This window comes from Amblyomma mixtum, chromosome 3 (assembly GCF_055824585.1).
Source record: "Amblyomma mixtum isolate Tamu chromosome 3, ASM5582458v1, whole genome shotgun sequence".
Lineage (NCBI taxonomy): Eukaryota > Metazoa > Arthropoda > Arachnida > Ixodida > Ixodidae > Amblyomma > Amblyomma mixtum.
In genome coordinates, this window is record NC_143014.1 from 35814527 (window position 1) to 35825380 (window position 10854).

General features: G+C 47.0%; 1 protein-coding gene across 1 annotated transcript; it reads right to left on the reverse strand.

Moving 5' to 3' along the window:
- Positions 1-3779: 3779 nt before the first annotated feature.
- Positions 3780-10318, reverse strand: LOC149349659 (uncharacterized). The gene is made up of 3 exons (XM_089578698.1): positions 9575-10318; positions 8667-8937; positions 3780-3934 (listed from the first exon to the last, which is right to left on the reverse strand). The coding sequence occupies exons 1-3, from the start codon at positions 9981-9983 to the stop codon at positions 3835-3837; spliced, it is 780 nt and encodes a 259-aa protein (XP_089434824.1). The 5' UTR covers positions 9984-10318; the 3' UTR covers positions 3780-3834.
- Positions 10319-10854: the final 536 nt, after the last annotated feature.

Genomic DNA, 10854 nt, shown 5'->3' on the forward strand with positions numbered 1-10854 from the left:
GAGACCGTCGGCACACTCGTTGCTATGACGACCACAAACGCTTCTCCGTCAGGCTTAGAAGCTGCTGAAACGGATTTCTATCTGGAAAACAAAAGCTAGTTCTCACCTAAAACTTCATGCGAGAGCAAGAATAGACTAACTGAAGGCAAATACAGCAGTTTACAGCAGGATACCACGTCGAGGGATTAGCGACGAAGCTGTTATCGTTGTGAAGCGGGCGGGTTGGGCGCCGCCATCTTGCCAACGCCACGTATGCAAGCAAACTGAAGACCCCAACGCAAAGATGCGAATCTCACGTACGTCCGTGAGACCCACGCAGACACTTCACGTCTGCGCATGCGCACTGGTGACACGTAAGCGCTCTACTTACGTGAAGCTTCTAAGTACGTGAAACTAAAACTTTCTATTATATGGACGGAACTCTAGCTGCAGTAAATATTCCGTCTGGACGGAACTGCAGCAGCAGCAAATGTTCCGTCTGGACGGAACGCTAGACACTCCGATATTGACATTAACGTTTCGCCCAGCTTGCTGCTCAGTCCTCAATTTATATTCAAGCCTTTTCATTAACCTCCAGATCTGTCTGTCCCATAAGGGAGCACTGGGCCAACGTCCAGATATGTACACTGAGAGCGCAGAATGAACAGAACCAACTAGACGGGGCTCAGCCGTCTAAGAGTACAGAGCACCGCATGGAAAATGCCAGAGTGAGCACCACCTAGGGCCACATTTCTTAAAGGCAGTTTTGTTTTCCTTGCTTGTCGTCATCTGTCATTAATGACGTAGGCCGTGGTGCACTGACGTAGAAGGTGGCCTAGGAAGTGGCGAATGACATCAATGGCAGAGAAACAAAAAAGAAGAAAACGAAAGGAAGCGTTACACAGTACGTCCTCAGGTCACTGGTGCCCCAAGCCTTAGGCGCCGAATACCGTAATCCGTTGCTCATGAAATAAGCAGATTGTTGCCAATAGTTCCAGGTTGGATCACACGGGTACCAGTATTGCACATATATGGTGATGGACTAGTGGCTAATTACAACGCGTCGATGGTTGCCGGAGAGATGCACCTCAAGCGCTCACCTGACTAGTGGGCTCGCCGGAATCCGTACGGTCCTGGCACGGCCGCTCGGTCCTCCCTTGGGAGCGGCCTGCCGAGTCGCGTAGCAAAGGGGAGAATGTGAAGCGGCTGCTTGCCATTTCGGCCGCTAGGGGCGCCAAGCATCGGTTTGAACTAGGGAGCCTGCATGTTGCGCGCCTCCGTGTTTGAACGCTCCCGGCAGGCCGGTGCGGTCGGAGGCTCGGAAGCTGAAGCTTTCTGTGTTTTCTCTTGCGTTTACGTGTTGTTCCTGTTCGAACTTCACTACGCTCACGTACAGGCGCGGATAAAAGTAAACGGAGCACGCAACTGCCTTCGAATATTTTTTTCGCGCCACCTAATTGAAATTTCCAGCAGTGGTACGCGCATGCTGGTAGAGGAGGGTGGTGGGCTTTTTTGTAGACAAACAACGCTTCTTCATTACCAATGGAGAAGGCGTGATTGCAATTCGAACGCAATAGCGTGCTCCGTTTACTTATGTCCGCGCCTGTACGTGCGTCGAAAACAAGCATTGTGAACTCTTTTTCTGAGTGTAGCTGTGCACAATACTGGCGAATAACCGTAAACGCGGTGCCTTGTCGTATGCCTTCGTTTGAGCGAGAGATTGCTCATCGGTAAGCTCTGCTGCACATGCTCCTACCACGATGGCGTATAAGCTACGTTTTTTGCCAGATCCTTTAAGGGGTTTTCGATAATACCTAAAAACTGTTGTGTGCCGCGCTGCCTATCAAATGCTGCAAGAAACCCGGAACTTTGTTACCGTGAACTACCTTCGGGAGGGATGGTTACGCAACATCTCGCGGCAAGGTGGGGCAGCCAGTGGCAACCGAGCTCCAGAGCTGTTGTATGCTCACTGCATTTCAATCAGGATGATTATCGACAAGGAACGAAGCGCAAGTGCTCAGGCCGACGGCGGTTCCGACGAAGGTTCCCTTCTGTCCCACATACAAACAGCCGGTGACTTCAAAGAAGCGGAGAACGCTTTGTCGTGCGCAACCTGACGTCCTTATATCTCAGACGACCGGTACATTAGAAGGTAAATCGAGAGGAATGAATGCGGAAGAGAAATCTGCACACTCAGATTTCAGCACTGAACAGGGCTGAAGCGAAAGTTTCAGAGTCCAGTCATATGTAGCAGGCAAGAATATAAGCGCAACAAGACGACACAAAGACGGAGGAAAAACGACGGGACAGGCGCTATCCTGTCGTTTTATCCTGTAGATGTAGCAGAAAGCCATTCTTCGGACGATTACATTGGTGTAGAGGTAAGTCGTATAAAGGAGTATAAAGATGAAGAATGTCAGACGTCATTCAGTTTGACAGGCTTTTTCGATGAGACTAAAACAAGAGCTCATCGCTTCGAAATGCAAACCCAAGGACTTAATGAGCGACTGCAAAAGCTGCAAGAAAGTTATGACGAAGTCCGCCAACGATTGAAACGTTATGAAGATGACCGAGCTGTGCAGGCCGCAGTGAACATGTCCAAGGCTGCAGCAGACGGTGACAAGACTGCGAAATTTGTCTTGGAACAGATCATGAACTTTGACAAAGCAAGACCAGCTTGGGATGAGCCAACATTGAGAGAGTGCATATTATGGAAAGCAACGTCCTCCAAAGGATACGACTTGGTGCGCGGAGGAAAGCTTCTTAAACTACCGTGCCGAAGCACGCTGCAGAAGAAGCTGTTGAGGCCACTCCTAGCCAACTGGGCAGGATACATGAATAGCTCGCTGGAAAGTATCCTGAAACTTTCGCGGAAGCCTCTGTCCCGAAAAGTCTTGCGTCTATAGAGAGCACATGCTTGACGAGTGGTCTTATTAAAGTGTTTCTAGCTATTCCCTTTCATTTTTGTGCGCTGCGTATATTTATTACTGTATCAAAGGTACACGAAGTATTCTTGTGCTGTTGTCAGATGTGCTCGTCTCGTGAGGATACACATGGTTCGCCTTTAGCCCCTCCTCCTTGACATAATTCACAATATTGTCGCCAACTACAAGACTACAGAGCGAGCAGCGGCGAGCACAGGAGGGCTCGCGCAAGGCCCACCACCAGCATTAAATCATGCCATGGCCATTCGCCGTGTAGTCCTGTCTTCGGCTCGCCGTCACGTTACAACATGTATTTATGTCCTGCATAAGCGGAAATGTACGGAGAATTTTTACTGCTCGCCGTCTTTTATATACATCGACAATAATGAGTAAAAAATTTTCTTGTTATCTGAGGGCGCTCTTCGAAAAAGTAATAAGTGCGTATGTAGGGCATGAGTTGAGCATGCGTGGACAAAACAATGTCAGTAGTCGTTATGGCAATCTCAGTTGCGTGTTCTGCACAGCTTTCTGTGCAGCGAAATTTACCGACCACGGGGATATCGACAAACATCCGCTTACGCGACCGTGCTCATTTTATTTGCGTTTCCAAATGTGTGAAATTATACCCGGCAACCCCGTTCCCTACTTTATACCATTATGAAATACTACAGGATAAAGAACCAGTAGATCGAAATATAATTTTTATTAAATTTCGGAGCCCTAACTCACAGGGCTCCGAGGCCCAGTGCGTATACCGCGAGGTGCAGTGCAAATGCGCACACCGCCCCACCAGCGCTTCTACTCCTTCACCGATAGCCAGCGCCACGGCCGCCGCGGCGGCGCAAGCTGGTACTTCCGCCATCACAGGCCGTGAGGCGCACTCGGCAGGCCGCTCCCAAGAGACGGAGATCGAGCGGCCGTGGTCCTGGATTCACGAGTGCCAGCAGTCCGCCTTGGGCCGGCGCTCGGCGGAACCAGTTCTCGAACGACGGGCCGCGGCGCATCTTCCTGGGGCAGTGGGGGTTCCCGCACTGCAACGAAATTAAGCGCAATGCAAGCAGCACAGCAATCTAAAAACTACGTGTCATATGTAGTGAGATCGAAATTTATAGAACGCAGCAGAAGCAAGGCAGACTACCCCTCAGAATGAATGAATGAATGAATGAATGAACGAATGAATGAATGGTGGAGGTTTACGGCACCGCGGTGCCGTTCGTGCATTACCGTCATGTCATATATGTATAAGCAAATTATGTTTTGCTGCTGGTGATGACAGCGAATAAACTAGCGCCACGTCTCATAGATAAAAGGGGTGGCAGCTGCGCATCAGTTATGGATTGCGATATGGAGCATCACGGCAAAGTTTTCTAAACCTGCCTGACCCCTGCCGCCTCACCTAAAGTTGGAGGCAATGTTGGAGCTTTATGGATGCCACCGCGCGAATAGAGCACGTCGGGGCACTAAACACTAGTCTGCGCTGTTCATTCTCTGAAAAAACAATTTTCTTTTATATGCACGGGTTGCGCGCACGCGCTGATCACCTGACTGCCTGTGAAGAGCGACACGTGGCAGCTACAGCGTGTTTTATTTGAATTGCCCGCCTACAATTCGAAAATTACTCGAGACCTTGAGAACATATTTGATTCGTTTCGTGTAATTTTTACTCGCCCTATTTTATTCCTTCGACAAGTCGCCTAGAGGGATATTCGATCCGCTATTAGAATTATTTCGAACACTTGCTCACCTTTTCAATTAAAATACCTCTGAATAAGGCAATTAGAATCGAGCTTCAAGTTAGGGTGTAGGCCCAATAGCCTTTCTCATGTTCGGCGTTGCGATTCCGTGTGGAGCTCTCAGTGATGTTTTATATCTATGGTAGAGGTCGCCACGGCACTGCCTTTTCCGTACACAGACTCTGGTGTGCCCCCCGTACAACCAGGGAGCTTGGCTGCAAATGTAAGGAAATTTGCACCTAATGGCATCTGCGCAGACTGACAATCCCTTCGCCATTTCGTTAATAATTACGACTTAGAATCATACTAATTACGCATTAGCAGCTACACGGCCGCAACCATACAACGACAAAGAAAAGCTACTGAGTAATTATTTCCTTACTCAAATATTTTTCGTCATGGGGGCTTTCATAATTGCTTAGTCCTGCCACTGTTCTCCCTTCGAGTTATTCAACTACTCGTCCTAGCGTTAACATCTTCTTGCTATCCTGTTTAGCTTAATTGTCAGAGAGACCGCCGCTGAGAGGAAGTGGTCCCGGTTTTAACCCCGGAGCAAGGTCAATTTTTCTTCAACTTTGAAGCGTCTGAGAAAGCTCCAAGCTTTCCTTTGGACCCGTATGTGCGAGCTCAGGTGGATGCCAATGAGTAATCACTACCTTAATTTTTCTCCAGTCAATCTCAGGGGTTTTCCCTACGTACAGTGGACCAATTACGGCTTCGATCGAGAAGATCAAGAGCTCAGAATACCCCGTGCACAGAACTGCTTGTCCAGCATAACCCCTTGCACTTAAGAAGTGCACCTAAATCGACAAGACCGCACCCGTCATTTAAAAACGGAACAAGCGCACACCCTCCCTAACAGAACTCTACTCATTTATTTTATTTATTTACAATACCCCTAAGGGCCCTCGTGCGAGGGTATTACATAGGGGGGGGGGGGGGGGCGATACAATCATAAAAATATGGCACAGAAATTTGAACAAAATACACGTAATAATGAATTAAAACTAGTAATGTACACAAATAATAACAACAAACAACGCAGAATAAAATACTCAGCAAATGCACATAATACAACAAAAATACCTAATCTGTTAGTCCATGGTTTGCTTTAACGAATGCTGAAACGATTGTGGGTTAACCTCAATAGCTATGTGTGATGGCAAGTTATTCCAATCTATTATAGTGCGAGGAATGAATGATTTCGCGTAGAGCAATGAACGGCATGTGATGCGTTTTATTTTGTTAACGTGGTCACGGCGAGGAAAGACTGCAGGGTGTGGCAAAAAGAAGTCGTCGTGGAGGGTGGGATGGTGATACAGTTTGTGAAGCAAGGTTAGGCGAGCGAAATGGCGTCGACATGATAGCGGTTCCAACTCGGCACGTTGTTTTAATGCTGTGGCACTGGTGAAGCGTGAATAATCTGAAAAGATGAAGCGAACAGCACGGTTTTGCAGGGATTCAAGGTTGTTTATGATGTAAGCTTGATGAGGGTCCCATATGGCAGAAGCATACTCAACTTTCGGGCGGATTAGCGTGATGTAAGCAAGTTTTTTTAAATGTGAAGGCGCGTGTTTGAGATTATGCCTAAGAAGGCCGAGTGCGCGATTTGCTGATGCTAAGATTGTGTTAATATGGTAATGCCAAGTTAGGTCAGACTGAAAGTGAACTCCTAGGTACTTGTAAGTTGTTGTAAGTTCAACTGTATCGTTATTGAGGAAGTAGGTTGTAGCAATTCGAGTGGAACGGTTAGTAAACGACATTAACTTTGTTTTAGATGCATTTAGAGACATTAGCCAGGAAGAACACCAAGCCGTTACAGCGTCAAGATCAGTTTGAAGTGAATGGCGGTCGGTTTCATTAGTAATATTACGATATATTACACAATCATCCGCGAATAACCTAATTTGAGACGATACACACTTGGGTAGATCGTTAATAAAAATTAAAAAAAGCAGAGGGCCAAGTACACTTCCCTGGGGGACTCCAGATGTTACGGGGACAGAAGACGAGTTAAAGCCGTTGACAGAGGTGAATTGTTTTCTGTTATCGAGGAATTGTTTTATCCATGAAATAACGTTGGGATGGAGATTTAAGTTTGTCAATTTGGTTAGGAGCCTGTGATGGGGAACGCGATCAAAAGCTTTAGAATAGTCTAAAAATACTGCGTCAACCTGTAAGCCAGCGTCTACTGCGGAAAATATGTCGTTAGTAAATCCAGCGAGTTGTGTGTCGCATGAATAACCCCTGCGAAAACCGTGCTGGTATTTGAAAATGATATCGTGCTCCTCTAGATAATTAATCACTTGAGTATGTATTATGTGTACCAGGAGTTTACAGATGTTGCTGGTTAATGAGATAGGGCGATAGTTAAGTGGAATGGTGCGGTCTCCAGATTTGAAAATGGGTATTACTTTCGCTGTACGCCAGTCGTCAGGAATTGTACCAGATGATAATGATTGTGAAAAAAGTGATGTCAATACTTGATAGAGGTTTAGAGAGGTATTCTTTAGTATTTTGTTATTAAATCCAAGCTGATCAGAGCTAGTAGTAACTTTGAGGTTATTCAAAAGGGCAAGAATGCCTGATTCATTAATGATAATTTCTGGCATGGAAGTGACGGAAGATGACTGTAACATGGGCGAGGAAGTGCTGTCTTCATGGGTGAACACTGAGACGAATGCGTCGTTAAGAAGCTGTGCACACTCAGTTTCACTTACTGGATCACCATCAGGATTAGTTAGTACGATTTCGGGGTGGGAACTAGGATTGATGACGCGCCAGAATCTATGAGAGTTATTGGTTAACATGGTAGACAGGTCGTGACTGAAGAAATGATGACGAGTTGTTTTAAGCAGTGACTGATATTCGTGATCGCAATGTCTGTACTTTGTCCATGATGATGGAAGACCTGTTTTGACTGCTTGGCGGTACAAGCGTTTTTTCTTATTATTAAGACGACGAAGGCGATTTGTGAACCATGGTGCATTTTTATGATATCTGATGGTGATGACTGGCACAAACTTGTCCACAAGATTAGTCAATGTGTCTTTAAGTGATTTCCAATTTGTTTCGACTGAGCGAGATGAAGAGTGAGCTAGGAAGTCCTCCGAAAACAGTGCAGAGTTAATCCCATCGAAATTAGCGCGGTTGTAGCAATGAATTCGCTTAGTGGATGTTTTCTTTCTACCGAATGGACGAGTGATGTACCCGGTGATGATGTCATGATCGGATAGGCCTTGTAAATGCAAGATATCGAAAGTTTCGAAACAAACCTCAGGGTTATTTGTTAGGACGAGATCAAGAATATTTGCCGTTGTTGCGGAGCGGCGGGTAGGATCAGTGATAAGTTGAACAAGCGAAAAATCTAAGCAGGTATGAAGGAACATGTGGGCTTCCTGGTCACTGGGGTTAACCGTAAGATTAGGCCAATCAATGTTTGGGAAGTTAAAATCACCAAATACAAGGAAAATGGAGTTAGGAAAACGCACGTATAAGTCACTCAATATTCTATGAAATTCACCTGAAAATGTGGCAGTCATATCTGGCGGTCTGTAGAAGGCAGCAATAACAACATCAGCAATACCAATTTTGCATCGTATCCAAACACATTCAAGAAAAGTAGTGACAGTGATCGGGACAGCAGATATTTGTTTCTTTGTAGCAATAAGGACGCCACCCCCTTTTCTATTTTTCCTATCACAACGAAAAAAGCAAAATTCGGATTCACTGAGAAGAATCCTATCAATTCTCTGCGGAATCTGATGGCGTGACACAGCTCACTTTCCCAACCGCCCAGAGGTCATGGCCGACGCAGAACATGTCCTATATGTAATGCAGCTGCCAATGCAGCTGCCCTTATGTCTTGCTCGCCCCTTCCTCCTTGAGTGTGTAGCTTCACGCGAACTCTGCGGATGACCAACGGGCCTTGGAGCAGCGAGCGCTCTCTATCACGCCGCCCAAGAGCTGCAGCCTCGAATTAAGCTACTCCTGCGCCTCGCTGTGAGCACCGCTTTGGCAGCGTACGCACCGGCCAGATGTGCTTGCCCGGTGCCCCTCACGGAACGGTGGGGTGTGTGACGGCGGCGTCAGGATGTAGAGAGCGGCTTCCACCGCCAGAAACTCGGGCCACTCCTCTCGCGGTGCAGGTGGTTGCTGCCGCCCGGCTCCGACTCCGGCGTTGCCATCGACGAGCTGCTGTGGGAGCTCTCCGAAGTAGTCGTCCATGGGCGTCATTGCCGCGGACTCTACCGGCAAGGCCGCCTCCGAGGCCGACGTCTCAGCAATTGCGGCCGCTTCGTCTTCAAGGTGGGAGAAGTGGTCGAAACACCAAAAAAAAAAGATATATAAGGAATGATTGCACAAAGAGTGGGCAATGAAGCCATATGACAGGTACAGTAGTAAAGAACTATGAGTACAGTGAATGTGAATTAGAAAAGCTCAAATATTATCGAGTGTTGTTTTAATATAAAAGGCCCTAGGAGTTAAGCAAACGTCTCGCAAGGTCGGGAAGCAGTTTTTGACATTTGTATGCGAGAGACTTGAAAGGTTGGGGAATTGGAGACTTCGGTCGTGCAGACGTCGATGTGCGTAATACTGGTTCGCGACCTTTTCATTGGCTACAAACTGAGGAACCAATAAACCCCGCCTGAGCAACCTGTAAAAGGCCAGAGCCTTCGTAGTTGCTCAGGAAACGGGCACCTGCCATTTAGTGTTAATATGTAGTTGGTCAGGAAACGAGCACCTGCCATTTAGTGTTAATATGACAACCTACAAAGCGCGTCGATTTCGCCATTGGCTTTTAAATAACCCCCTGAAGAGCAGTGGCGTCAAGCAGTTGCTAAGCCTGATCAGCGCGTACACGTCATGCATGACTATTCCTAATAATCGCGGATTACCTAATTTGGCCACAGAACAAGACGAGATACTCCAACTTACCATTCATTGGGATGTTCGTACGGTACCCCACAGGCTCCCTCTCTGGCGTCGAAGGCCGCTCGGCGGTCACCAGGAGTGACGAAGTGGAAGGTGCCACGTCATCGTAGAAGTCGGCGCCGGGAGAGGGCAGCGCCTGGGGACGCTCTTCCTGGGCACGAACGACATTGGCGGCGTAGGCGGAGACCGGCGCTGCTTGCGAAAGTAGTCCGATGATGTCCCGGTCTTCTAGACCACAGGTCTTTCGAAGAGCAGCGTTCGGAAGGCAGGAGACCGAAGCGCAAGCGGAGACCAGCTTCTTCTTCTTCTTCTTCTTCTTCTTCTTCTTCTTCTTCTTCACCTCTTTATAATGGCACATACCCACGTGGGGGGATTGGCCAAGGTGTAGTGGTATACATAAGAAAATTTTCATAGGATTAAACGTGAATTTTGAAAAATGTATTCATGAAAAACGACAGAAGAATATTTGAAGTGAAATAACAAAGAACATTTTGGCGAGAATAATAATAATAAAAAAAACAAAACAAAAAAAAACCTTCGAGACTTTTAAAGGAGTTAGCAAATCAACCTACCAGTTGCAATTATGTAATCATGGAGATTCCCACAAATTGAACTCAAAGCAAATCCTTTGGCGCTCGCTCCAAATGATAACAACACTGGCATAGATAACGGGAGCCCTAACCTGGAGAGAGGGACCTCCAGGTAAATCTTTCTCTGAAGTGCGTACTTTGGACAGTAGAGCAGGAAATGGTCCACAGATTCAACGACCCCGCATGAGTCACATAGGTTTGTCGGAGAACACCCACATCTGCATAGGTATAAATTTAAACTGGGAATCCTGCACCGCAGTCGCGTCATTGATACCTCACACTGCTTGGTTTTACACGAACGGACGTTCCATTTATACGCTAAGTGCTGATAATCAGCAGTATTTAGTAGGGGATCGTGTAACCTGGCTGATATGTGTTGGAACCGCTGAAACCTGGAGATCGCCAGCAGACTGAAATTCGGGACGGGATGCGTTACTGGCCCGTCAAGAGCTGACCTTGCTAAATAATCAGCCACCTCGTTGGAATGAATGCCTGCATGACCAGGAACGCAGACAAAACGGACCTCCTTTAAAGTGGACGGGACAAAAAATCGCAGGAAGCGGCACAAAAAATCTTTTTGGGAAGTTTCAAGGGGGACTAAAACTGACAAACAATCAGCCAGGATGATAACCTGAGATACATGACACGGAATTTTGTGCAGGACCATTCCAAGAGCCAAAAATTCCGCAAAGA